General features: G+C 36.2%; 1 protein-coding gene across 10 annotated transcripts in view; it reads left to right on the top strand.

Annotated features, from left to right (window-relative positions):
• The window catches only part of LOC125649376 (regulator of G-protein signaling 7-like), an 86116-nt gene that overhangs the window by 7645 nt on the left and 51718 nt on the right, over positions 1-26753 (top strand). For all 10 annotated transcript variants that reach the window (XR_008803170.1, XR_008803169.1, XM_048876883.2 and 7 more), the window contains one exon: positions 20993-21089. Coding sequence is in view for 8 of the 10 variants with exons in the window: in XM_048876883.2 (XP_048732840.1) it covers positions 20993-21089 (97 nt within the window). In the remaining 2 variants the exon portion in view is untranslated. The remainder of the gene's footprint in view (positions 1-20992; positions 21090-26753) is intronic.

Here is a 26753-nt window from a genome sequence, read left to right as displayed (position 1 = left end):
TTTTTAAGACCCATTTTAGGTCCAAATGTTGGCCCTTTCCCCTCCCAAAAATTACGAATTTTTAAGTTTAATGTGAATAGTTTATGTATGGCATGATAAAGACGCATCAATTCTAGATGATTTAGAAAGAATAGTCAAAACAATTTAAGAGTTGAAAGGAAAGAAATTTAAATATGATGTAAAATAGAAGAAGAATGACATCAATTTGTGTTTCATTTCTTGTTGGATATATGTTTAACATGTTTACAATAATGTCTAGGTTTTCCTAATTTGATCAAAATGTCGACAATTTTTCCCAATTCAAAAGCCATTCAGGGTTTGACATTTACTCTTTTGAGCACTAGACCAGTTGGGCTTAGTACTTCAAATGATTTTTACTAGACCCGACCTTGCATCCACTAGCCCTGACCAACCTTCCAGGAAAACTTAATTGTCTGAAAAAATCTTTAGTCTCATCATTCAATTTGATGCTTTTATCCGATAGCATAGGTCCTCACTACCCCTTGCTTTTTGTAAAAAGGCAACTAAATAAGGCAGTCCTTCAGATGAGACTGCAAAAACCGAGGCCCAGTGTCGCAGCAGGTGTGACACGTTTAATATCCCTCCCTGCTCAAAGACCGTAAGTATCGAGCATAGGCCTAAATTTTGCAGCCCTTCACCAGCATTGGTGATGTCTCCATATGAGTGAAATATTTTCGAGAGGGACGTTCGTTAAACAATATAAAATCGATCTTCAGATGCTTTTATTTTCAAACACATTTCTATCTCTTTAAATTCTACAGTATTGTGCCATTAGACAATCACTAATGACATGTACAATATTTACTGTACCTGGCAACAAAATTCTTTAGTCCATTTAATAAAAATTGACCTCAACTGGTTTTTTTTTTAAAATTTCTATTTCATAATCCATGCTTTATTTCTTCCCAACCTTTTCCTTTTTTTTCTCTTGTGACATCTTTCCTTGTGGACGAGAAGTCGTATTTAAATATATAGACATTCTTGCACATATATCAACACTGAAATATGGCTGTTTACGACACAAGATGCAATTTATTAATTTGATAAACACTTTCTTATATTTAATTCAAATAAACTGGGTTTTTGAAATATGAAAATGAATTCAATTTATATATCTATTTATCGGAAACATAACTTTACAAACATTTACATCGAAGAGATGTTGTAAAACATCACTTCCGACCGCAACTTTAAAATAAAGATTATGTCATCATGCGGTTCAAAATTGCTCGCCAACTCTTTACAGTTAATTTATTTTAGTTAAGAATAAAATATCTTGTGGTTTAAAGTAAAGTCTCTTGTTTATTTTTTCAACACAGCCAGTCGGACTAGTAAATCAACATTTTACCCAACCGGACCAATCATTTAGACTCGGTCGGTTGGACGTGCCTTAGTGTCAAACCCTGCACAGGAATGTTGAAAAATCACTGGTTGGGTTACCAGGAACACAGAATTATTTTTTAGGCCTTAACCTCTGCTGTATTACAGTAACTACAACAGATTCAATTAATGCTAGCCTATATAGGAATATTGAATGACTTGTAGTTATTTGACCCAAGGGATATGTTGATGGGTTGGGGAGTATTAAAAAAGTGAAGTCCCAAAACCTTGTTCATGTGTCTCTTTAACCATAACCAATCCAAATGATTTGTCAGATAGTGGTATATTTTCATGTACCGGGTAAATTATGTATACTTTTGTAGTGTCATCTGGTGGACCCTCATTTTACCCCAACCCTATCATGGTGGGTTTTTTTCCCCGCTGTGAGATTTCTAACCTTTCAAATGCAATCTGACAAATATGTTGCCTAAGGGAAGTAAGGGTCATTGTTTTTTAGTTTCGCATGTTTAACAAACAAAATGCTGGCCAGTGAGAATGTGGTTGTCAGTAATAGTTTTACAGTGCATGTTCTTAATGAATTCAGTAATAGTTATGACAGTGCATGTTCTTTATGAATTTGAAAAATATCAAGTTATTTGTAGGTATTTTATGCTTTACACTGTGTTTTTTTCTCCATGTAATCGATTATGAAAACTATAATCAAAATTGGAAGGCCTTCAGCAATTGACTGTTGATTGTTGGCAATAATCAGCCCATCACTATAGGCCAATCCGAAAACATGAGTTATCTTTCCTTGATCCCTAACGTAGTGCGCTTACGTAACAATAGTTTTATGACTTCCGGGTAGTATATTCGAGAAGCGTCATTATCAACAGTGCAGAAGGCCGCAAAGATATTGCTGTATAATTTTACACCAACAAATATGTTAACATTAATAAAAAATCCCAATGCATAAGTTTACTTCATACATGTGAAAATAACCAACTGTGTATGTAGAAATAATAGAAAATTAATGTTGTAAATAGTGGACACCCCCCTCCCCGATAGAATGTTCTATCGTTAAAGTGATGTAATTTCCTACGGCGGGCCTGTCCCGAGACGCAGTTAGATTATTCTAACTACCCCCCCCCCCCCCCCCCCCCCATTTTCCAGGATTTCACATGTTTTATGACTGAAATTAGTATATATCATATATTGCATACATTTCCTCTGGATCTTTAGCCCATGTTTTAATACAGTCAGATTTATAATAAAATATCAGAAGTTACTTGTTCAATATCAATGTAGTACATTCAGCGATAAAAGTTCTGCCACGATTTACGTCTTGGTATGTCGGACTGACACCTGGATTTTGAAAATGTCCATCTCTTCGATTGGCGAGTAAAATTTATCCCAACCTGTACTTGTAAGTGAGAGGCCACTGACAGATTTCCAGCTGCCTGCCCACAAATTTTATACAGTTTCAAATACAAGTATAACCATAAAGAAATTCGTCGTCACAAACCCTCTTTAAACTGACATTTACACATGCAATGTTTTGAAAATAAAATAACTTAATTATGATTGAACGCCCTAAATTTATAGTCGGCAAGAATGTGTACCTGTAAATACAGCCGTTTTGGGTAAAATATTTGGAGTTTTATTAAATTTATTTTGTAAATTTGTGGCGAAAAGGGGGGTCTAAATCTGTCATTGCAATTTCTGTTATGACACGATACGTGCCTATACATAATCAAGTACATTGCAAGGGGGCTAAAACGAATAAAAGAGGGAAGATATAGAGACGTCAAAAGCATTCTATTGGAGGTTAAACTTACCTTCCCCCAGAGAGTACATTTAAGAATATGCCCCCCCCCCTCCCGCGGGATCGCACAGGTCTATGAAAAATAATTTATATCAATCGAGCAATATTGAACAAAATTAATTTTAAAAAAATTATTTAATTACCTATTTTTCTGCATTTTAAACATATCAGTTGATATTAACAATTCCAGCTTCATGCTGCAGTGTACAAATGATTTGCACACAGAATTGAACAGGTCCAGGTACTTTGGAGAAAGTTACCCAAATAGTGTGCACATCTGGTTTATTTTTGAAAGAGTCAATTGGTATTGGTGGAATAATTTTAGCCCTGATAAAACAATGAGAGTGTTGATTTCCTAATTTAATTGATTTTTTTTTTAATTTTGGAAGGGGGGGATGTTATGCAAGATCTTTGCACGTGTGTCGATCCTCATAAAACCCGAGCTTTGAGTTGATGAGATGCCGTCATCTCTTGAGAATCAGAAGTTCTGTTCTGATTTCATACAAAATAGTTATGTCAGTCATTATTGGAGACATATGTAAACGAATGTCTGCTTGATTTCCAATTTAATTTTTAACCCCCCCTCCCCCCCCCCCACCCCCCCCAAAAATCACACCCAACTCGATCAAGAAATTCGTTTTTGTTTCCATTAACATTTTCTTACTCTCTCGTACAAATGATTTCAACTGTTTTCGATTTTGAACAGCACCCATACTAATATAACTCTTATAATATATGCGCAGTCTGAGTGTGTTACTACCCGGAAGTTGTCATATTCACACTATATGTAAGAATACAAAGAGAGATTACTCACGTTTTCGGAAAGGCCTATTAAATACAGATGTAATGTTTTCCATATATATAAGTATACTGGAAGAAAATCATCACTTTATTAATTTAAGAAGAACAGGAATATTATGTATCGTAATAAATTTCTGTAGTGCAGATTTCAGTTTGGTCACAAATAAAACTGTTTTACACAAATGTGTGCAGTCTCGAGCACTTCAAAATGTTCTTTCTTCAGTATCTGCAGCATTTTCCCCCCTTATATAACTGGTACCGATAAACGGTACCATTCCCAATGCCAAAAAACGTTGATTTTCCCCAATTTTGAGACTAAAAATTTTCCAATTCACTTGCCAAAAAAATAGACCGCTGACATTGTAATTTACTTAAGTCTGAAACATTGTATGAGTTAACTATAATGTTCACTTTTGATATCAAATCGAAAGTACAGATCATGGCAGTACGCGTGTTTTGTAGAGTTACGATGATTCTAAAACAAGCCTACGACGATGCCTTATGTCTCACAACAGCAAATATTACCGTAAAAAGGTTTGTAGAGATGAATGCTTCTTGTTTTGTTCACTTTTTAGCCGAGTTGCGTAGCAAATCTCGGCTTTTAACTTGGCGAAGGATGGGTGTCCAGTCAGTTGGGCAGGCGGCATCCACAATTAGCTTGTCAGGTCTCTGACTTTCATACTTTTGGTGCATCTTTGTGAGACTTACATAACATGATCACATCCAAAAGAGGAAGGTTCTTATTTATTTTGAGGTCAAAAGGTCAAAGGTCAAGGTCACTTTGTCATTAAATGCCATGGATTTGAGCTTGTCCGGTCTCTAACTTTCATACTACTAGGGGCATCTTTGTGAAACTTACATGTCATGATCACATCAAAAAAAGGAAGTTTCCTATTTATTTTGAGGTCAAAATTACAAAGGTCAAGGTCTCTTTGTCAATAAATGCCATAGATTTGAGCTTGTCCGGTCTCTAACTTTCATACTACTTGGTGCGTCTTTGTCAGACTTACATATTTTGATCACATCCAAAAGAGAAAGGTTCCTATTTATTTTGAGATCAAAAGGTCATGGTCTCTTTTTCACTATATACTGTAGATTTGAGCTTGCCTCTAACTTTTTTACATGTAGTTGCTGGTGCATGTTTATCAGACTTCAAATCCTGATGACATTCAAGATTCATGTTGCTTTTGAAATCCAAAGGTCAAGATCATTATCACACTAAATACCTATTGTGGCCGAACACATTCCAAACTGCAACTCGGCGATATGCATCTTTGATGCGTTTTAGCGATTTTTTTTTTCTTTTAGTTAAAATCATTTGCCGATACATTGGTAGAAAATTCTCAATTTGTTCGATTTTGACGCTATTTCCCCAGTTGAATGGGTACCAGTGGGTAGAAAAAACCCGCTGATCTGTGTTGGTTGATGTCTACAATGGTCCTTTGGCTTTACTAAAATCAGTCAGTTAGAACCCAAGCAATGAATAAATGACTAGGTGACTCGCATAAACTATGTAATAGATTACAGGTGTAAACAAACATGTGATATTAGAACCTTTCATAAATGCGACATATTTTTTTTTTTTTTTAAATTTTTATCAGATGGACAAAATTTGTCAAAATATCAGACTGTGACAGCTTTAAAGTTCTCAAATCTCCATTTTCTATCCATGCCAGTATTCTGTTATAAAGCCAGAAAGAAAAAGAAAAATCCATTTGAGTGAGGAGGGGATATTGTTTTGTTAATTGCAGACAGTGACAGTGGTCAAACAAAATAGCTGTCATTGTTGGAGGGCCTAAGTGTTAATGGGTCACACACTGGGATTTCTGTAATGCAATCTATATATGTAAAGAATATTGGTATTATTACAATGCAATTTCATTTATCATTGAAAATGGTTGGACACCATTTTTGGAACAAGTTTTCTTTTGATGTCATAAAATAAAGCAATTTCATATATCCATGTTAACTAGATTAGATTGATTTAATGGTTTGTTCAGTAAACATGGAGGACAAAACATTAACAAAGAGATTATAGAAACACTGCATAAAATAGTTGTATGGGGGATTTCTGAACTAAAGTTAAGTAACCAAATGAAAATTTGGCAAGCGTGCAAGGAATTCTATGAGTTTTTTTGAGACTTTGAGGAAATAAAACCAGTCAATATGTGATATTTTTTTGTGTTGTACCTTGTATATGGTTTTATGCATAATAATTAAGTGTAACTGTAGGAATATAATATACATTGCAAACAATCATTACAGAGTTGTGTATAATTTTGATTATAAGTAATTGTTGATTTTAGTGTTGTTCATTGTGAGATTGATCACAAAGAAACTGGTATGCCGTTCCCACTGCATTTCGGCCCCAAAAGTTAGAAAGCATGCATTATAGTGGGATATTTGAAAATTTTCCAACTTTGCACTCTCATGTGATAGAAAAAACACTTCTTATTGGGCCATTCTGAAGTTAACACCATTTTTATGGTCATATATTATGGAATACTCTGATTACCTGATCAAGATATAGGACTCATGGCGGGTGTGACTGGTCAACAGAGGATGCTTACTCCTCCTAGGCACCTGATCCTACCTCTGGTATATCCAGGGGTCCGTGTTTGTCTGATCCCACCTCTGGTAGGTCCAGGGGTCCGTGTATGCCCAACTATCTATTTTGTATTCTTTATAGGAGTAACTGCTATGAGATTGATCACTGTTCGTTATCTTCACCTTTCATAATTGTTCTCAGTAAGTTAACGAGTTCTGATTAAGTTAACGAGTTTCATAACATTGATAATGAATTAGTAATTTTATGCGTAGCTTCATTATTATGATAATATACATGTATTATAGTCCTAGCACCTTAAATAAAAATTGATATTGCATATACTTAAAACTCATTGTGTGATACCCCAACAATCTATTAAAGTCTCTTATAATGATTAGTACTGTGTGAATCATGAATTACTTATTACAAAGTTTCAAATTAAAGTAATTGGTCATAAATTATTGATTTCAGAGTTTCATATTGATAATTGTGTTGATCATAAGGCTTAAAGTAAAAATTGCGCTATGTTTCCCCCGGAATTAATAGAAAAATTTGTCCCCTTCAGTATATTAACGTGCAAGAAAATTTTAATAAGATATATACTTGTGTATATGTAGTACATTTATATAATGAAACAAAGCCAATGTTATCAACCACTGTTAAAATCTTGTAATAGGTACAGCAGTAGGCTTATTTCAGCTGCAGATTTCCAGCGTTCACTGTGTGTGGATGTGATGACGATCAGATATTGCCTGTGTCCTTATTGAAGATGACTGTGTATTGATTAGTTATATCTGTAATGAAGAAACCTGAATCTTTTTATCTCCGTGGTCATGTTAAAGGCAATTACTGAGGCGGTGTGCTTGGATGGCTGCACCACTGAATGGAGCACTAACACATAACCCACGTGTATGTTCTGTACAACTCAAATTTATAAACCAACCATTTTGTTGCTATGTACAAAAAAAAAACAAATTAAGGCAGAAAGCATCTGTTCATGGTCTGGAGTATGGCTTTATGATTTATCTATCACAAGTTTCGGAAAATTATGAAAGTTGACAAAAAGGTAATAAATTTAAAGTATGGTGTATTGCAAACACTTAAATGATGCATAATCATGGTAATGTAAGGTTTTTTGTCTGCCATGAGACACAGTTTACCAAATTGAGGAGGGTGCATTTTGGATAATAGTTGGCTAGATATTATCTGTTACTTTGGAAGTTCATATTCAGTGCGATCTTCACTAGCCAAGGGGTTTCACTCCGCTTCCCATAAACCCTTTGATAGCAGAGTGGACGTAAAACCCTTAATGGCAGCTAGTGTAGATCTATAGTCCCATTACAATTAAAGAACGGACCACACTAAGGCTTATTGCAGAATGAAATTGTACTGTTGGCAATCTTGATTCTTACCAAAATTGCTGATTTTCATGGAAATTTTTATTATCATATTTCCTTTATAAGTCGGTACTTGTTTACTTGTGAGTACCTTTGGTTCTCTTAACCTTTGGACTAGCCCAGTTTATCAACAATAATACACCATTGTAACCAATTAGATACCCATGTCAAGGTCATCTTAACAAATTCAAGGTCACTTGGAAAATTCTCTTCCCATTGATATCTTCAGTGCTAGATTATCAGATCATCATTCTCAACTTTAAGTTTCATTTTGACCTTTTAAAGATGTGATATGACCTGGCCATCCAGAGTAAATTAATTTTCTCTGGTATAGTACTTTGTAGGGCATGGATTTGTACCGACAGAAGAATAAAGTAGCGTTATAAGAAATAAATTGCATTTTTTGAAAATACACAAGGGAGGGCATAAACTGCAACACCTTACGCCAGCGTACTTCATAAAGCATGGAATATCCCCAGCCGTTAGAATATGTGTACTATTTTTATCAAGATTCATACGCACATTGTTCACATTCCTGAGGAAATGGCTATCGTTACAAAGTAAGGATATTAATTAAGAGTTAAAAACATTGGAAATGTAAATATTCAAATATGAATCAGTTTTGATGTGGAAGGAATTTACGTTTTATTAGGACTGATATAGTTTTAGTGAGTAAGGATTTATTTCCACACAACTTGTCTGGTAATCAACCAGCTGTACTATCAAGCGTCCTGAATGACACCAAATTTTTGACACAATTGCGCTTCAGTATATCCTGTTCAGTATCCTATTTCCCAATGCATAAGAACAAACGTACACCACAGGTATGTTTTTGACACTGAAGTTCTATAGTTGCTGTCCGATCAGTTAAAATCTCATCAGAAGGAAAGTACATCATTTTCACAGGATTTGAGAAAATACTGTCGATTTTTCATATTAATTTTTAATGGTAGAGTGTACTGAACATACACTGTCTTCAGTTCAGTTACAATAGGATTATCGAGGTCATGTAAAACAAGTATATTGATTGAATTTTTTCAGGAAAGTTTTAAAGTGCTTAGATTTAATGATGAACTAGGATCCGCATTGAAAGTGTGGGAGCCCTATAGTAATCACATCTTTCTATCCATCCATCTGTCTGTCATTAATTTTATTATGACATTAATATCTTGAGTAAACATAAAGCTTACTGAATGTGCTTTCATGTGACTCAGCAAGTTGAAAAATTTTCAAGATAGACCATTCATGTTGTTTACAAAGGCAGATGATGATTATAGAAAGACATTGATTTTGTTTTTACAGGGTCGGAGGTCAAGGTCACAAACCTTCAAGTTTAATACATTGTCATGTTTTAACATACAGCTTTATCACGTGGGGATCCAGGTTAGAATAGGCCCTTAGTACCCCCAGTCTGATGATAACCAGACCTGCAATCTGGCTCCCCCTTTTTTTTCTAGTATGATCAAGTGAATAGTGACATGACATTTTTAAAAATGGTTTCTATGCAAGATTTGTGTATTCCATCGAAATAGATACACTCTGAAGTTACATATTTTGATAAAAACCCACCTGAAATACCCAAGGAATTGATCATTCAAAAGTACAAGAAGGGGGGTACCGGAAGTCCTGTCCACCAGCACCTTTGGATGGTGTCAGTTTTCTAGTTCTTGCATCTAGGTTATAATTGTTTTAATTAGTCCCCAACCGGCAGAGTCAAAAAGGACTTTAAGTTTGCACTCTGTCTGTCAGCCAGGCAAATCAGTTTTCCACACTTTTTCATTAAGAAGTCAAGGGAGTGATTGACAAATTCCCCTTACAGGGCTAGTTCTTTCCCTTTACAGGGCTAGTTCTTTTCCTTTACAAGGCTAGTTCTTTTCCTTTACAGGGCTAGTTCTTTTCCCTGGTTACAGGGCTAATTCTTTCCCCTTACAGGGCTAGTTCTCTCCCCGCATACAGGTTTTGTGCAGGTAAATAGTAATGTACTTTGTATCGACCTTGATTTAATCTGTGGTTTCACATCAAGGTGTTTAGGATTTAAAAGGTTTGATATTTTATCAATACATCAATTCATGGTCATCTTTTTATAGATCAAAGTATGTTTTTATACTGATAGCTTCTGTTTCACCTTGTAATTGAATGGTTTCAAAGCATCCTAATTTAAATTACTCCAGTTCATTTGTTTATTTTTCGTATTTAGATTTACATGTAAGTACTCTGATCCTTGATTTGCTTGTCTGATATTTGTATATTTCAGATATTATAGATTAAGTTTCCTCAATACAGAATTCCAGTACAAGTACCGTTACCGTATTTGCCCCGATAATAACCCTGTATCCTTGCTATCTGAAAATTCTTCAAATTTTCCAACTTTTCCATGGGGATCCGGGTTAGAATATGTCCTCAGTACTCCTTGCTTGTCGTAAGAGGCAACTAAATGGGGCGGTCCTTCGGATAAGGCCACAAAAACCAAGGCCCTGTGTCACAGCAGGTGTAGCACAATAAAGATCCCTCCCTGCCCAAAGGTCATAAGTGCTGAGCATAGGCCTAAATTTTGCAGCCCTTCACAGTCAATGGTGACGTCTCCATATGAGTGAAAGATTAGCAAGAGGGACATTAAACAATAAATCCAACTTTCTGCGATCAGATTTGCATTTTCACTGTTATCTGCAGTCCACGTTGTCATTAACTTTTTCACACATTAGACTTTGATCTTCTCTAGAACCACAAGGCCAATGTCAATCAAACTTGTCAGAACCGACACGGCTAATTTCAAGGCATCCTTTGTTGACATTTGTACAAATGTAAGGGCTGTGTTCCCTTCCAAGGGGGATAATTCAGTCTATGCGAAAGACATCGGACCGTCGGACCTGACCGATGTGCAGTGCCTCAGGTACGATGCATCATTTTTTTTACACCAGACCGGAATGTCCGATGTCTCAGTGTCCGGTTTTGAGCTTTACTATTTTGATGCGGAGTCATTTAAATGTTTGTTATAAGTAAAAAATAGCACACGAATCCAAATACGTAAATGAATGTGATTAAAACCGCATGGACTGTCTAAAGTATTATATGGGAGGGATCCCTGGTATAGTATTACTAGTATAATAAACATGACAAAATTTGGTTCGGTCCGGTGTGTTCATTGATTACACAGGACCGAATGTCCTGTGTGGTCCAAAAAACTTTCGCATAGACTGGATAATTGGGAAATAAGGTGTAATTCTAAAAAATGATTCTGCAGATGAGACCACGAAAACCAAGGTCTCATATCACAGTAGGTGTGTTATGATAAAGATCCCTCCCTGCCCAAAGGCCGTAATCCCCGAGCATAGGACTAAATTTTATAGCCTTTCACCAGCAATGGTGACGTCTTGAGTGTGACGTTAAACATTATACAATCAATCTTCTCAATAACAGCCAAGAACCTCAAAAGGTGCAGTTTGTCAAGATCTTCATGAAGAGTAGATCCGGTTTAAACCAGTGTGACTAGAGTCCTGGGCTACATTATTAGTGTACGGTACCAGACATATCGATAAACTTTATCATGGCTTATTTAGAAGGGGGTCTTTGGGCAAATTTAAAACTATAGGTGAAATCTTATTTCCAGTGAGTATGGGTGAAAATAACAGTATAAAAGCTCCCTGTAGGCCTACACATTATGACCAAAGATACTTAAGGGGGAATAACTCCTTGTCATAATGGCTGACTTCCTTTTAAAAGATGAATGAAAATATAAATACACTGTATCAGCAATATTTGTACATATATATTCCTTTTTAAGATTGCCTTGTAGGTAGCTCAGCTGCTTAACATGTGTAGATCATGAGGGGTTTTAAGGTTGTTTTTTTTTTTCAGATTACTTTCTACTGAAACTGCATTTTGACTAGATAAATCCGAGGTTTTCAATTTCAAAACATTATTGTATATATTGTCCATTTTTTCCCTGGTGTATTATTTAACAGAAGTGACCCACAGTGTTTGTAATGAATATCTTCAATATGTAAAAATCTATGGCTCTATAGCTCTATACATGTAATAGAAAGTTTAGTTGTATTATTTATTTCAACTTTAGAAGAAATTTATAATTTTGACACTAAAACACAGTGTAACAAGTGTCACATGTATATAATAGATACATTCTACATCTAAATGACAGCTGATGATTATTTAGTGTATATTCCCAGTATAGATTGTTAATTACTGCACAGGCTCACATTTTTCAATACAGAGTGAATTATTTGAAATTGATTAATTTTATAAAGATAAATTAAATGTTCTTTTAAAAGAGCTTTTCCAAGAGCAGGAATATTAAATCAATTTATATACGTTGTTGAATTTGCTATGCAAAAAATCTTTACCCTAAGTGGTAGAATATTTGTGGACCATGTCTTCGTGACGACATTCCGGCTTTATATGGGAACGTGAGCTAGTATTAGCAGACGTTGATAATCAGTGCTGGGTGGAATAACCATTTACACCTAAAGCAATCAGAACTTCACTGGCGTCATAATTACAGAGGTGTCGTCACACACTGAAATATACACCGTTTATCAAACTCATTTGAGACCATTTAATTCGGTGTAAAATAATAATTATCTAGCTTTTGTCATTTAATTAAAGTTTTCGAACTTAGAGCATGTTCAATCAACTGTGATGTATAAGCATGCTGTATTTAATGCATGTATGGTTGATTTTTCTTGATTTATGTTATATTTATTGTCCACTTAGAGAATTAAGATAAGTTGTTTTAGGTACCAAAAGAAATGTAAAATGTCAATGTATTTCTTATCAGAAATTTGACATTTTAGATTGATTGTAGGGTGTGTTAATGCTGAATCAGCAAAATATCAAAATAATGTGTGCAATTCAGTTATGTGTAATGAAAACACGAGAGACCGTAAATGATATAATAATCCTAGATTCCTCTGACTCTTACCCCCGCTTTATCTTGTGACGTGTGGGGTACCCCCCGCACATGTCACAATAATAAGTTTGAGTAAGAGAGGTAGGAATCTTAGATTAATGATATATATGGTTCTGACTTATTACTGTTTCATATACTTATTGGTAATACAAGTATATGGAAATGGAGGATAATGGGGCAATTCTGACAGGGTGGGCATTAATTCACAGCATAAGAGGATTTAGAAGTCATAAACTATAACTACAAGACTTACAATATAACTAAATGTCATGGTGAAGGACACGGTGCGTGGCATTGATTTTAGAATACTTTACTAGCTATTATCATTCCTCAAGTCCTCCTACAATATTTCATTAGATCTGCAGTCCCAAGCTCAAAGTGGAATGAAAACGAGCATCAGTAGAAAATGTCATAATCGTAGGAAGAATCTCCTGCATTACTGGAGCTGGAAGTTAATAGGACCGGATTTGTCCTACATTTAGAGGTCATTGTTAATTGTGGTGTATATATGTATAGTGTGTACTTGAAAATGGTACAGTTTTTCACAGCTGTATATGGATATCACCTGGGGGAGGGGGGGAGGGGGGGGGTATTGGGAGGATATCCATTCAAAATACTTATCCAGTTGCCACTGGGGTTTTTTTGATTACAAGTTAGCTTAAGGGTACAGATGTTATTGCTCATTATGCTTTTTACTGTACCTATACTGTCATTTAATTAAAATTGTCAGGACTGGGTGTGTGCATGATGATCGAAGCTCAATTAGAAATTTAAGGCATTTAGTATTTTCTTTACACTTGGGGCTTTGTTGCTGCCTAGTTAAAGTATTACATTTTTTCATCAGTTTTAAAAAGTTTCAAATTTTCATTTGTAGTACAAGTTTTTCCTTCTTCAATAATTGTGATGAGTGTCCTTATTTCTTAAAGTTATATTGAAAAGCACTGACCTGCAAATTAACTGACCACTCGTGAATGCAGTGGTGGGGATATTTTAGAAGCCCAAGCCCAGTTTTTAATTTTTATATATTTTTTTTACTATATTAGCTATAATTTCAAACTATCTCGGTATAATATGTGTTCTTTTGTACAATTTGGCATTACGTTAATTTAGAATTCCTGGAAAAGAAAGGAAGCGGTTCTGTGATTTTAACATGTGTTGAATGAATACAGTTTATTGTCGGGTAAACTCACATTTACTTATCGAGTACAGAAATTTCCCAGAATCCTAAATCTTGGCTTAATTGCAAATCTCATCACTGGTGGGGTTCACATTCAGGATTAATTAAAGGTGTGCTAATTAGTGTTTGACTGTAATCTGCTATTTTTCCCTTTCATGGTGGTGATCGAGTTTAGGGTTATTAAATGTTAACAATGAATAACAGCTTGACATCTGCTATGAATGATCAAGTCCAACATGTGCTTCTTTGGTCATCAATAGATGGGGAATGTGCTCTGAAAACAATTGCTTTGCAATTGAGTCATATAACTCAAACTTTACACCGTTAAATGAGACAGAAGTACAGTGGACTTCTGAGATGGATCGTAATTCAACTTATTCATCACATTGAATTTACATTCCACTGAATTTTTCCAGTTAAACTACATATCAAGCCCTCAAATTTTGAGTTGTCCATCATTGCCCTTCTCCAGAAAATACATTGTCGCAAGCCACACCTATTGTATTCGTTTACACTACGTCAAATGGGATAGGGTAGGTACTTCCGGACCCAGTTACCGTGGCTAGCGACTCAGTAACCGTGGCTACCAGACTCAGTAACCATGGCTAGCGAATCAGTAACCGTGGCTACCAGACTTAGTTACTGTGGCTACTGGACTCAGTAACCGTGGCTAGTGACTCGGTAACTGTGGCTGCCGGACTCAGTAACCATGGCTAGCGACTCAGTAATCATGGCTACCGGACTTAGTAACTGGGCTAGCAACTCAGTAACTGCATGTGGCTACAGGACTCAGTAACTGTGGCTACTGGACAGAACTGGTGTTGACCAGTGTTAAGGAGACAGAGCCAGGTGTTGCTCTTAATTCTGTCAATTTCACATACATGTAAAGATTCAAAGCGAATGTTGACAAAGAAAGTAATTAATAATATCAGCATTAGATGAATATTTTTCACATCTATTATACAAATGACTTTTAAAACACGCAAACAATTTCATTTATTTTGTCTTCAGTTGTATTAGCACAACAGGTGTAAAAAAAAAAAAATCAATATGAAGTCATATATTACTTCATTTAGACTAACATTTCAACAACTTGGACTCAGCTAGGTCAAATAATTTCAAAGATAAAAGTTACAGTTCAACAATTTCTGATACGAGATTTCAATGAGTGGCTACACAATACAACAGTAGTATGATTATAGTATTTTTATGTTGACATTTGGGTGTATATATAAGTGATGTATTTGTGCTTGAGGAAGATATTTGAACGATACACGATCCAGCTCCTATAGTGATCAATGTAATGAGAGACAGTAGTGAAAGTTTGGAATACCTCTACAGCATTCCTCGGGATCTGTTTTCCATATTTCACACATAATTGATAGGAGCATAATGAAACTGAGAAATGATTTAGGTATGTACATATTATGTTGAAATGTTTCCCACCTGACTCAAAGATACACAGCTTAGAGGTGCTTAGCTGTTTTATATTCTGTGTTGGCATACTGCTAAATATCATTATTTAAAAGAGATAAAAAGGTCAAGGACAAATGATGTACAGAGAGGAAATGTAATGAAACTGTGAGGTTCTTTAGTTTTAGTGTTGCCTGTTTAAAGATGATATCGTACGTATAATGCATTCACAGAGAAAGATACAATTGTGTTTATAATGATGTACAATTAAGGGTAGGAGAACCGTGATCACATGAATATATGTCAGTGACCTCGCATCATGATAATGGCTGTCTGCTGTACTAGAAATGACATCTACGTTACATCTTGTAGTAGGGTGTGCTGTCATAGCTGTTGGCTACGTACTTTGTGATGTCGCCGTGATACTCTCAAAACCCAAACGAATTAAAAAATTGTTAAGCATGATTTGGGGGGGGGGGGGGGATATTAATATTATTTTCTTCAATTTCTCAGCCAGGTTCTTTCAATTAAAATAGATTTGATTTGTGAAGGTCTTTCAGTTTTTTATATGATCATAAATGGCAGTGATCTCCATGCAACAGTAGGCCATTAAGAATGGGCTAAGTTCATGAGTGTCAACTTAAGTTCCAGCATTGAAATTTGAAATCAGCTTGAGTACTTCATATTGTCATGATGTATTTTAAAAGTAGATAAAAAATTCTATTTGATGTGTTTTTAAAAAATCATTGACAAATTGTTTTCAAAATTCATCTCATTTTATAGACCAAACTTTGATTATTTGGATCATTTTGAACTCTTACTATATGATCTATCTATGAGTATACTATAATCATTGAAGTTTGAACCCAATTCCTCTGTGCTAAAAACACAGGTCTTACCATATGAAGATTGGAGCATATATATCAAATCTCTAAATTATGAATAATGTGATTGAGAAATGAATTGGATTGAATATGGCTTATGATGATTTGTGAAGTGTTCTCTGTGGTGTTGAGTTCGTGACCTTTAGTATGAGTGGTACAGAGAAACCCGTCTAAATCAATGTGCTCGTGTCAGAATACACAGGATGTCTGATTGTGCAGTGTATAAAGAACATAGATAACTAAATAGAAGGAAAATAGGGTCGGATTGTGCAGGCAAACAGAGTACACAGGTGTTGACATTTAAGTTTAACTGCATGCAAATGTCAGCTAGGTGTATTAAATCGTCATAATGGTCAACTTTCTAAAACAACAGAATATAGATGTCAACAATATTGGTATATTTCTGTTTAAATCTAATCATCAAGCTGGGTAGCTCAGTCGCTTAACATGTCGACTGTAGATCATTTGGGTCCAGTAGGGTTTTAAAATTTTTTTTTAGGTGACTTCCTACTATAAAAACGGAATTTTTAATGAGATAAATTTGAAAGTTTTCAATTTTAAGATATTTTGTACATATCCTCCAGTTTTCAACGATACACGATTTCTCTGGTGTGTAATATATTCCTCCGAAATGATGGTTGGTTGGAATTGTTTTACAATTAACCCGTTGAGAAATTGTAAAGTTCTGTCGGTTAGATTTAGCAAACTTTTAAGCAACATGGATCTTGAATTTTTCATGATACTTGTACCACACATGCAAATTTAAGTCCATAAAGGTCACACATTAAAACACGTAACACGTTCATCTACTGAACCACATTTGCATATTAATTATTCAATAAGACACACATTCAATGCATGTGTAAAATTGGACAAAACTCAACAGACTCATTTCTATGATGACATCTCTTCCTGTTTGTACAGGGATTTTTCCCCGCTGTGGTTCGAATGTAACATCTTGTTTAGCAGATCCCGGATCTATTCATTACCAGGATTATAGCACTAATTCCAACCAGTCAACTGACTGCTCAATAAACTCAATCTGTTTGGAGTATAAAGTAAGCTTTTGTATAATGGAATTTCGGGATGGATGACTCGTCTGCAATAAGCAGAGAGTTTTATTAAATTCTATGGATTTGAGGTAACACTTGGATGTTAAAATAATTTGATTGGCAGGTGCTGCACAGGCCAGACCTAATGGGTGTTAAAATTTCTTCCTCAATCAATAGTCCCTGTTTTGTGGTTAGGGTGATAATGACAGCTGGCAGAGGGTTGCAGCATAGAGCCTTGTAATTTGAACACAAATTTGTTTTGATACAAATTATGATTGCTATATATGTCCCAATGATCATCCACACCTAGAAGTGCCCTCTGATAGGTGCCTATTATCATCAATTTTCTGTGTCGCCTGCAGAACATGATGGATACAGCCATCAAAGAACAACATAGCATCTGTTACTGTCCGGCTGTCTGTCCAGCTGTTCTGTCTGTCTGTCTCTGTCTATCTAGATGCAGTTACACTTTTGCAAGGGAAGCACTTTTCCCAGGGACATCCTGATGGATTTTTGTATGATGTTACTTTTTATACGCCCGTCTTAAGACGGGACGTATTATGGTATGGCGTTCATGTCCGTCCGTCTGTCCGTCCGTCTGTTAGCTTTTTCGTGTCCGACCCGTAACTTAAATACTACAAGGCCTAGAATCATGAAACTTTGTCTGTAGATACATCTTGGGTAGAAGGTGTGTCGCACATTAAAACCAGGTCACTGTGACTTTTCATTAAGAAGATATCCGTCTGTCCATCCGTCTGTTATCTTTTTTGTGTCCGACACGTAACTTAAATACTACAAGGCCTAGAATCATGAAACTTTGTCTGTAGATACATCTTGGGTAGAAGGTGTGTCGCACATTAAAACCAGGTCACTGTGACTTTTCATTAAGAAGATATCCGTCTGTCCGTCCGTCTGTTATCTTTTTCGTGTCCGACACGTAACTTAAATACTACAAGGCCTAGAATCATCAAACTTTGTCTGTAGATACATCTTGGGTAGAAGGTGTGTCGCACATTAAAACCAGGTCACTGTGACTTTTCATTAAGAAGATATGGCCATATATGGCAAAAACTTGTCCGGCTCATAACTTGAAAACTATTAGACCTAGAATCACCAACATTGGTCAACTAATGCATCTTAGGTAGAAGGTGTGTCGCATCCTACTTTAAGGTCACTGTGACATTTAATTAAGGTGATATAAAAAAAAAATGTTTTAATGGGTACAATCTATACTGTTAACAATATGTGACGGGCGTATCATGTGACGTGGCGGTGCACTTTATTATGTTTTATAATGAAAAGTATAAATCCTCCTACATACAACCTGATACACTCATTTTTTTTTGATGGGCCCTTTTATGATGTTAAGTCTGGATGGGGGGGGGGGGGACCAAAAATAATTGACTGTGACCTCATTAGTTAAAAGATTATTCAAATCACGTCAGAATCATTTCATTCGCAATGTGATACCTACAATGTAGATTCTCAAATGTCAGCTGATGTATTTTTCAAATTGTGTCCAGATCATATCTTGCATACTAACGGTGAGGCCTTGAACCATCTAACTTGGTCAGTTGATACCTCTTTAGGGGAGGAGGGTTGTCACAAACCAAATATAGGTCACTGTGGCCTAGTTCCTTTTGAAATACTCAAATCATATTCAGATTATATCTTTCAGACTGTGAGGCCTTAAGACTATCAAGCATGGTCAGTTAATGCATTTGTTGGGAAGTATGTGGATCATAAACCAAAAATAGGTCACATTTCAAAAGTTTATGGCTATACATAGATACAATCATCTGGATATTCATATGATGAGCACTGTTGTAAGGTCTAGAACCCCAAACTCTGGCAGTTAAAAGATGCATTTTTTAGGGGTAGGGTGTGACGTCATGGCCCAAAAGTAGTTCACCATGGCCTCATTTTGGAATTGCAGTTGACAACATCATGGCTTGAGATATTTCAAGCATGCAACCATAGATATGCACTACGTACATGTAGCTGCAGACAGGCGTAGCATGTACTCTAGCAGTGTCTGCCAGAGCCATGAATTTTTAAAAGTGGATGAAATTCATTACATTGCATGAAAGGGTATAAGCCTTAATTTTACAGGAAGGATTTCGTTTAAGTATATTTGGCTGATATAGGCATGGGAATATTGAACAAGTCATGCCGTTTTTTAGATATGTCTGAATTATTTTCCTTTAGAGAACTCTCGTACATAGTAAGGTCTCATCGAGTTTGAGATAACGAGGTTTGACTGTATATTGAATGCTTGGGTGGGAAAGATTCTATATGTATATTATATTGAATGCTTGGGTGGAAAAGATTCTATATGTATATTATATTGAATGCTTGGGTGGGAAAGATTCTACATGTGTATTATATTGAATGCTTGGGTGGGAAAGATTCTACATGTGTATTATATTGAATGTTTGGTTGGGAAAGGTTTCAACTCAGGGGTGTAGCCGAAATTAAGGTATCTATGTTAATTTCTTGATTATTGGGCAGAGTTATGCACTCTCTCTGCAGGAGCTAGACATATGATTACAAAACCTTGCTATAAATGTGCTTAAGAATAGAAATGTGCTCCAGTGAACAATATCTATAAATCCTCTCAAGAGTTTCTCAAAAGTCACAAAACTACAATTTGTCACATTAGTATGCAAGGATCCTTATGTGGTGTCGAGTCATTCAGAAAGGGCCTCATTAAATGGGAGTTGAAGTTTTATAATATTGGAATAAATAGGACTTTAAAAATTTAATTAGCGAGAAAACCACAAGGATATAGTCAGTAAAGTGCAATTGATAAGACGGATCCATGCTTCTTGTGAAATATGACATTTATTCTCCTATGAGAGGAAAATCTTGAATGAAAATTTTATTGGTTATATCAAAGTTTGGTGATAACCAACTGTTTTTTGCTGGCCCTGGAAGTTTGTTATAAGGGTATTTTACTGTAGTTTGACAAAGTTTTCTGTTTAGAAGATGAAAGTGTTCTTATAGGATGAGACCTGGGCTGTGTTCAAGATCGTAGCTGCTAGCCTATGGGCTAGGTATGGTGGCTGATTTGTGCCATTAGTAGCGGCTAGCCTATGGGCTAGGTATGGTGGCTGATTTGTGCTATTTTACAATGTGTTTTTTTTCTTGTTATTTTGAGGCAAAAGTAGCTAATATCATCATTTTGTTGGTGTGTTGTTTTTGTTATTGCAGGACGAAAAGTTGTCCAAATACCATTTTGTTGTATTTTCGCCTCTGAACAACAAAATGACAAGAAAGTGTAAAATGGCACTTGCTTCTAGGCTAGCCGCTACAATCTTTAATGCAGCCTAGGATAGGAGTTTAAGTTAGTGTCTAGGAATGAGGAACATGATTCAGGTGAATGATGTGGCCCATGGGCCTCTTGTTTTATTTGACTTAAAGTATGAGATGAGATCAATTTTAATCTATTGAAATGTTGAATTATGAAGCATTCAGTCTTTACTTAGAATTTTAACCTATTGAAATGTTGAATTGTGAAGTATTCGATCTTTACTTAGAATTTTAACCTATTGAAATGTTGAATTGTGAAGTATTCGATCTTTACTTAGAATTTTAACCTATTGAAATGTTGAATCTTTGCTTTGGCAGATGGAGCACATCGTGGAGATGATGCAGGATGAGAGTACCGGGGTATCTGTCAGAACGGTCAAAAGTTTTATGTCCAAAGTGCCAAGTGTATTTACAGGTGAGGTGAACAAAACTTAATGTGTCAAAAACTTTAAGGAGGTACTCTACATTGTCATAATGGCTGACTTTCTTTTAAAATGAAAATATAAATTTCAGCAATATTTGTCTACTCTATTCATTTAAAAAGTCATCGCCTAGCTAAGTACATATAGTAGCTCAGGTTAGCATGTCGACTGCTGAACTGTAGATCGCGGGTTCAAGTCCAGCAGGGGTTTTAATTTTTAGCTCACCTGAGCTAAAAGCTCAAGTGAGCTTTTCTGATCACCGGTATTCCGGCGTCTGTCCGTCCATCCATCCGTCCGTCCATTCGGGTTTTTTTCTCTTTATAATTTCATTTCCCTTTCACATATCATGCTGAAACTTGCTGTGTAGCTTCTTTGTGGGTCACTCTAGATCATACTGCAATTTTGATCCATTTCGACCTTTTTTCCAGGAGTTTTGCCCCTTTATTTGGAAATAATTATTATATGGAGGGTACATAATTTGTCCGCCCTACTCCTCCCACAGTTTTTAAGTGAGGACCATCTTATTTTGTGGAGTGTTTGTATGGGTATTGAAGATGTGCATGTGGGATGGATTTTGATTTTCTACAATTTTTGAGAAAATTACAGGTTGTTGAACTTAATCTATTTGGAAATTAATAATCTATGGAGGGTACATAATTTGTCTGCCCTACTCCTCCCACAGTTTTTAAGTGAGGACCTTCTTATTTTGTGGAGTGTTTGTATGGGTATTGAAGATGTGGATGTGGGATGAATTTTGATTTTCTACAATTTTTGAGAAAATTACAGGTTGTTGAACTTAGTCTATTTGGAAATTAATATTTTATGGAGGGTACATAATTTGTCCGCCCAACTCCTCCCACAGTTTTCAAGTGAGGACCATCTTGTTTTGTGGAGTGTTTGTATGGGTATTGAAGATGTGCATCTGGGGAAGGATTTTGATTTTCTTCCATTTTTGACAAAAATTACAGGTTGTTGAACTTGGTCCATTTTGAGGACATCTCGATTTTAAGCTAAGACCCTTTGTTCATATGAAAGTTTGTCATAGCCTCATGATGGCAGATACTACCTGAAGCAAAGTTATACAAAATTATAGCACAAGAAAAACACCCTATGTAAGCATTTCACGGGCGTATTATGTACCGTTTGCAGTACTCTTGTTGTAATTGTTATGATACCGATATCTAAGTACTGTTCAGTTTCTATGTACATGTGTACCCCCTACTGCAGCAATCTTGTCATGAGACTGCATCAGGAAAACCAATCTATGCATGATGTATAATTCTTGTCAATCGTAAGGTGAGCCTCTCTATCTCCATGTCTGGTTTTCCATAATGATCAATGTCTGATGTCTCTATTTAATATCCCCAGAGCCAAAAGAATTATATCCTAAATAAATATTTTGGTATGCTTTGGGCTCTTCTGTCTTGACAAGTCTCACTATAATGCCTTATTATTAGCTCCCCTGCATATGATTGTATATTGTTTAATGTCCCTCTGGAGAATCTTTCACTCATATGAAGACGTCACCATTGTCGAAGAAGAGCTGCAAAATTTGGGCCTATGCTTGCCGTTTACGGCTTTTGAGTAGGGAGGGATCTTTATCGTGCCACACCTGCTGTGACACGAGGCCTCAGATTTTGCGGTCTCATCCTAAGGACCTCCCCATTTAGTTGCCTCTTGCAACAAGCAAGGGGTACTGAGGACCTATTCTGACCCGGATCCCCATGGGAATATTTGTTTTGATCGTCTGCTACTAAGTTTAAACATAAAAAATGCTCTGAACTCTATCATGATAGTACTACTTTTACTCAAATATACAGAATACATGATATTGTATATGTTATTGTGTTCTGGAATTATTTTTGCAAGATACTGTATATTTGATGTCAAGAATGCAAGTGGGGGGTGGGGGTGGGGGGTGGAGCAGGGGGGGGGGGGGGGGGGGGGTGACATCAGTTCTTACATGTATTTGTATGTAGTATGTGTTCAGGGTAAACACACATTGTTTGTACTTGTACTCATCAGATGACATGACCCTGTTATGAAGACAAATTTTGTGTTCCCATTTAAATTGGTGCCTGCATTACCATGCACACAGTCAATTCAGAACTATATTCACTGTTCATAGTTTGGCTTGGTCATGTGACACTCAGTATCCGAGGTTTGTTGATTTCTTTCCCTGCCTTCTCGGCCTTGTGGCAGCGTATCAGGCTTATCTCTTGCATATTAGATACACTGTGTTTCTTTTCAATAAGATGAGATTTCAAATTCTATCAATGATGAGCTGTGAGCCCTAGTTAGTAAAACACTGATAGGAATATATATATATGTGCTGCTTCTCTATGTAGAGCACAAAAACGTCATCATAAAAAAAGAGAGAAAAAATGGATGGAGATCTTATTAATCTGTAAAGCCATAAATAAAAACGATAAAACAATATTGTTCTGAATAATTATATATTAAACCATTGTCTTTAAGATCCCTTCCTTTAGTAAATTTGACAGAAAGTACAGATTTTGTTTGATATGTTTAATTAGATCTGAAAAAAAAGAGACCATTGATTGAGAAAGGAAACATTGCAAAATGAAGATGATGGAGTCTTTAGATTTGGACTGTGATATTGCAGAAGCTCTCCAGTGATGATCAGGTTTGCTGGGGACAGCTAATCACTGGTTTAGATTACTGTTGACTGTTATGAAGAAAGCCACGCTGAGATGGTCACTGCTGTAGAACCGTTTTATGTTCTCTAGACATGCTAGGCTTGCAGTGGCAGCAGCATCAGTCAATCTATAAACATTCTCATGAAGCAGACAAGGCTCCTATCAATGACTACCTGTGCCGGTTAATTGCCACAATCAACTCAACTTTGCTAGCATGAAAATGGGTGATCAAATAAAAGTACTTTCTGTATGCACTTTGTCCTGGTGATTTTAGCAGCGTCTACACTGGTATTGCCAGGAGATATTTTTAGAGGCTGATCAGCGATCCTGGTGGGCCCGTGTTGGTACCTTATGGTGCTGAGGTTTTATCTGTTTGTAAATATTTACCTGATGGCAGATGCAGAAGGTCGTTTTTTAATGTTAAGTTTGGGTATATATACACTTTTATCACCATCTGAACAAGAAGTCACAGATAAAAGGGTTTCTGGGAATCTTAATTATTGAAAAATATCGTTTGATATATTTTGTAGATTTCTGGATTGGATTTATGATTTATACTTTTATGATGAGCGATTAACATTAATTTTGTGCATGTGTTTGATCTTACAAAAAAGATTGTAGTAATGAGTGGTTATTATTTGTACACAATTCTTCAGCTGCATTCATAGTGTCATGAATTCACAACTGTGTTCATAGTATCATGGATTCACAACTGCATTCATAGTGTCATGAATTCACAACTGTGTTCATAGTATCATGGATTCACAACTGCATTCATAGTGTCATGGATTCACAACTGCATTCATAGTGTCATGGATTCACAACTGCATTCATAGTATCATGGATTCACAACTGCATTCATAGTATCATGGATTCACAACTGCATTCATAGTGTCATGAATTCAATTATCGTAATGTCTCATGCTCATGTCTGACACTTTAATTATCAAACAAAGATGTCTATAAGAATGGAGCAGTCAAAATTGTTTGTTATTTAACATGGCTATTTTCCATCTCTGGGTATGAACTAAATTTTACCCACAGTATGTCCCTTGTGTTTTTCATATTTTAGAAGTGGGAACCATTTGAACCCTCATATATTAAGCATGATCCATTGAGTTCATTACCTGCCTCTTAAGTCAAGGAGATATATCTATATATATATATATAAAATCATGCTGTAATAGTTGAACTTCGGTATCTCGAACTGATATCTCGAATACCATGGGTATGTCAAAGTGATTTTGAAGTCCCATCCACTTATTTTTTAAAGTATTTTACCCTCGATATCTCGAATCCTTTCTCAGTCCCATCCAGTTCGAGATAACGAGGTTTGACTGTATAAGTAAACTAAACGGAGAAACACAACTTGTTACAGCTTACCCCCACCCCAGCATCACAGAAATTTTGTGAAAGCATTGATAAGTGTTTTTTTCTGTATGTTTTTGGAGCCGAGATTTAGTTGCATTTTGGTCTCTGATTTTGTTTTGATTTGATCTGAAATTGAAGATAATTCAGCTAGAGTACAGCGTGATGCAGCATAAAATGTACGCTCACCTGCCAAATTTTTTTTTTTCAAAGAAAAAAGATGGAAAACGAAGAAAATGTTTCTTTAAACAACAAGAAACAGCTGACTGCTCAGCTGAAGATGCACTTGTTAAGTGTTCAGTCACCAAGGTCATGTTTTGACATGGGATAAATCTGGGCTTTGCGTAACTGGTTAAACACTTTGCGGCATGTTTTCCTTCATTTTAATGAGCCAGGAATTGTGTTTGTGAGGGAAATCAGTGAGCTGATAGGAAGGAGGGAGGGTTTCCTTCTAAATGTGTTTGTGAGGGAAATCAGTGAGCTGATAGGAAGGAGGGAGGGTTTCCTTCTAATTGTGTTTGTGAGGGAAATCAGTGAGCTGATAGGAAGGAGGGAGGGTTTCCTTCTAATTGTGTTTGTGAGGGAAATCAGTGAGCTGATAGGAAGGAGGGAGGGTTTACTTCTAATTGTGTTTGTGAAGGAAATCAGTGAGCTGATAGGAAGGAGGGAGGGTTTCCTTCTAATTGTGCTTGTGAGGGAAATCAGTGAGCTGATAGGAAGGAGGGAGGGTTTCCTTCTAATTGTGTTTGTGAGGGAAATCAGTGAGCTGATAGGAAGGAGGGAGGGTTTCCTTCTAATTGTGTTTGTGAGGGAAATCAGTAAGCTTATAAGAAGGAGGGAGGGTTTCCTTCTAATTGTGTTTGTGAGGGAAATCAGTGAGCTGATAGGAAGGAGGGAGGGTTTCCTTCTAATTGTGTTTGTGAGGGAAATCAGTAAGCTTATAAGAAGGAGGGAGGGTTTCCTTCTAATTGTGCTTGTGAGGGAAATCAGTGAGCTTATAAGAAGGAGGGAGGGTTTCCTTCTAATTGTGCTTGTGAGGGAAATCAGTGAGCTGATAGGAAGGAGGGAGGGTTTCCTTCCAATTGTGCTTGTGAGGGAAATCAGTGAGCTGATAGGAAGGAGGGAGGGTTTCCTTCTAATTGTGTTTGTGAGGGAAATCAGTGAGCTGATAGGAAGGAGGGAGGGTTTCCTTCTAATTGTGTTTGTGAGGGAAATCAGTGAGCTGATAGGAAGGAGGGAGGGTTTCCTTCTAATTGTGTTTGTGAGGGAAATCAGTGAGCTGATAGGAAGATGGGAGGGTTTCCTTCTAATTGTGTTTGTGAGGGAAATCAGTGAGCTGATAGGAAGGAGGGAGGGTTTCCTTCTGATTAGAAGACTAGCTAGACCTATAGATTATAATTCTGTCATGTAAATTCCTGTGTAATATAGCCAGTCTGTAGTATAATTATAATATAGCCAGTCTGTAGTATAGTATAGCCAGTCTGTAGTATAATATAGCCGGTCTGTAGTATAATATAGCCAGTCTGTAGTATAATATAGCCAGTCTTAGTATAAGATAGCCAGTCTGTAGTATAATATAGCCAGTCTGTAGTATAGTATAGCCAGTCTGTAGTATAGTATAGCCAGTCT

This window comes from Ostrea edulis, chromosome 5 (assembly GCF_947568905.1).
Source record: "Ostrea edulis chromosome 5, xbOstEdul1.1, whole genome shotgun sequence".
Classification (NCBI taxonomy): Eukaryota; Metazoa; Mollusca; class Bivalvia; order Ostreida; family Ostreidae; genus Ostrea; species Ostrea edulis.
This window is presented reverse-complemented; position numbering and strand designations above follow the sequence as displayed.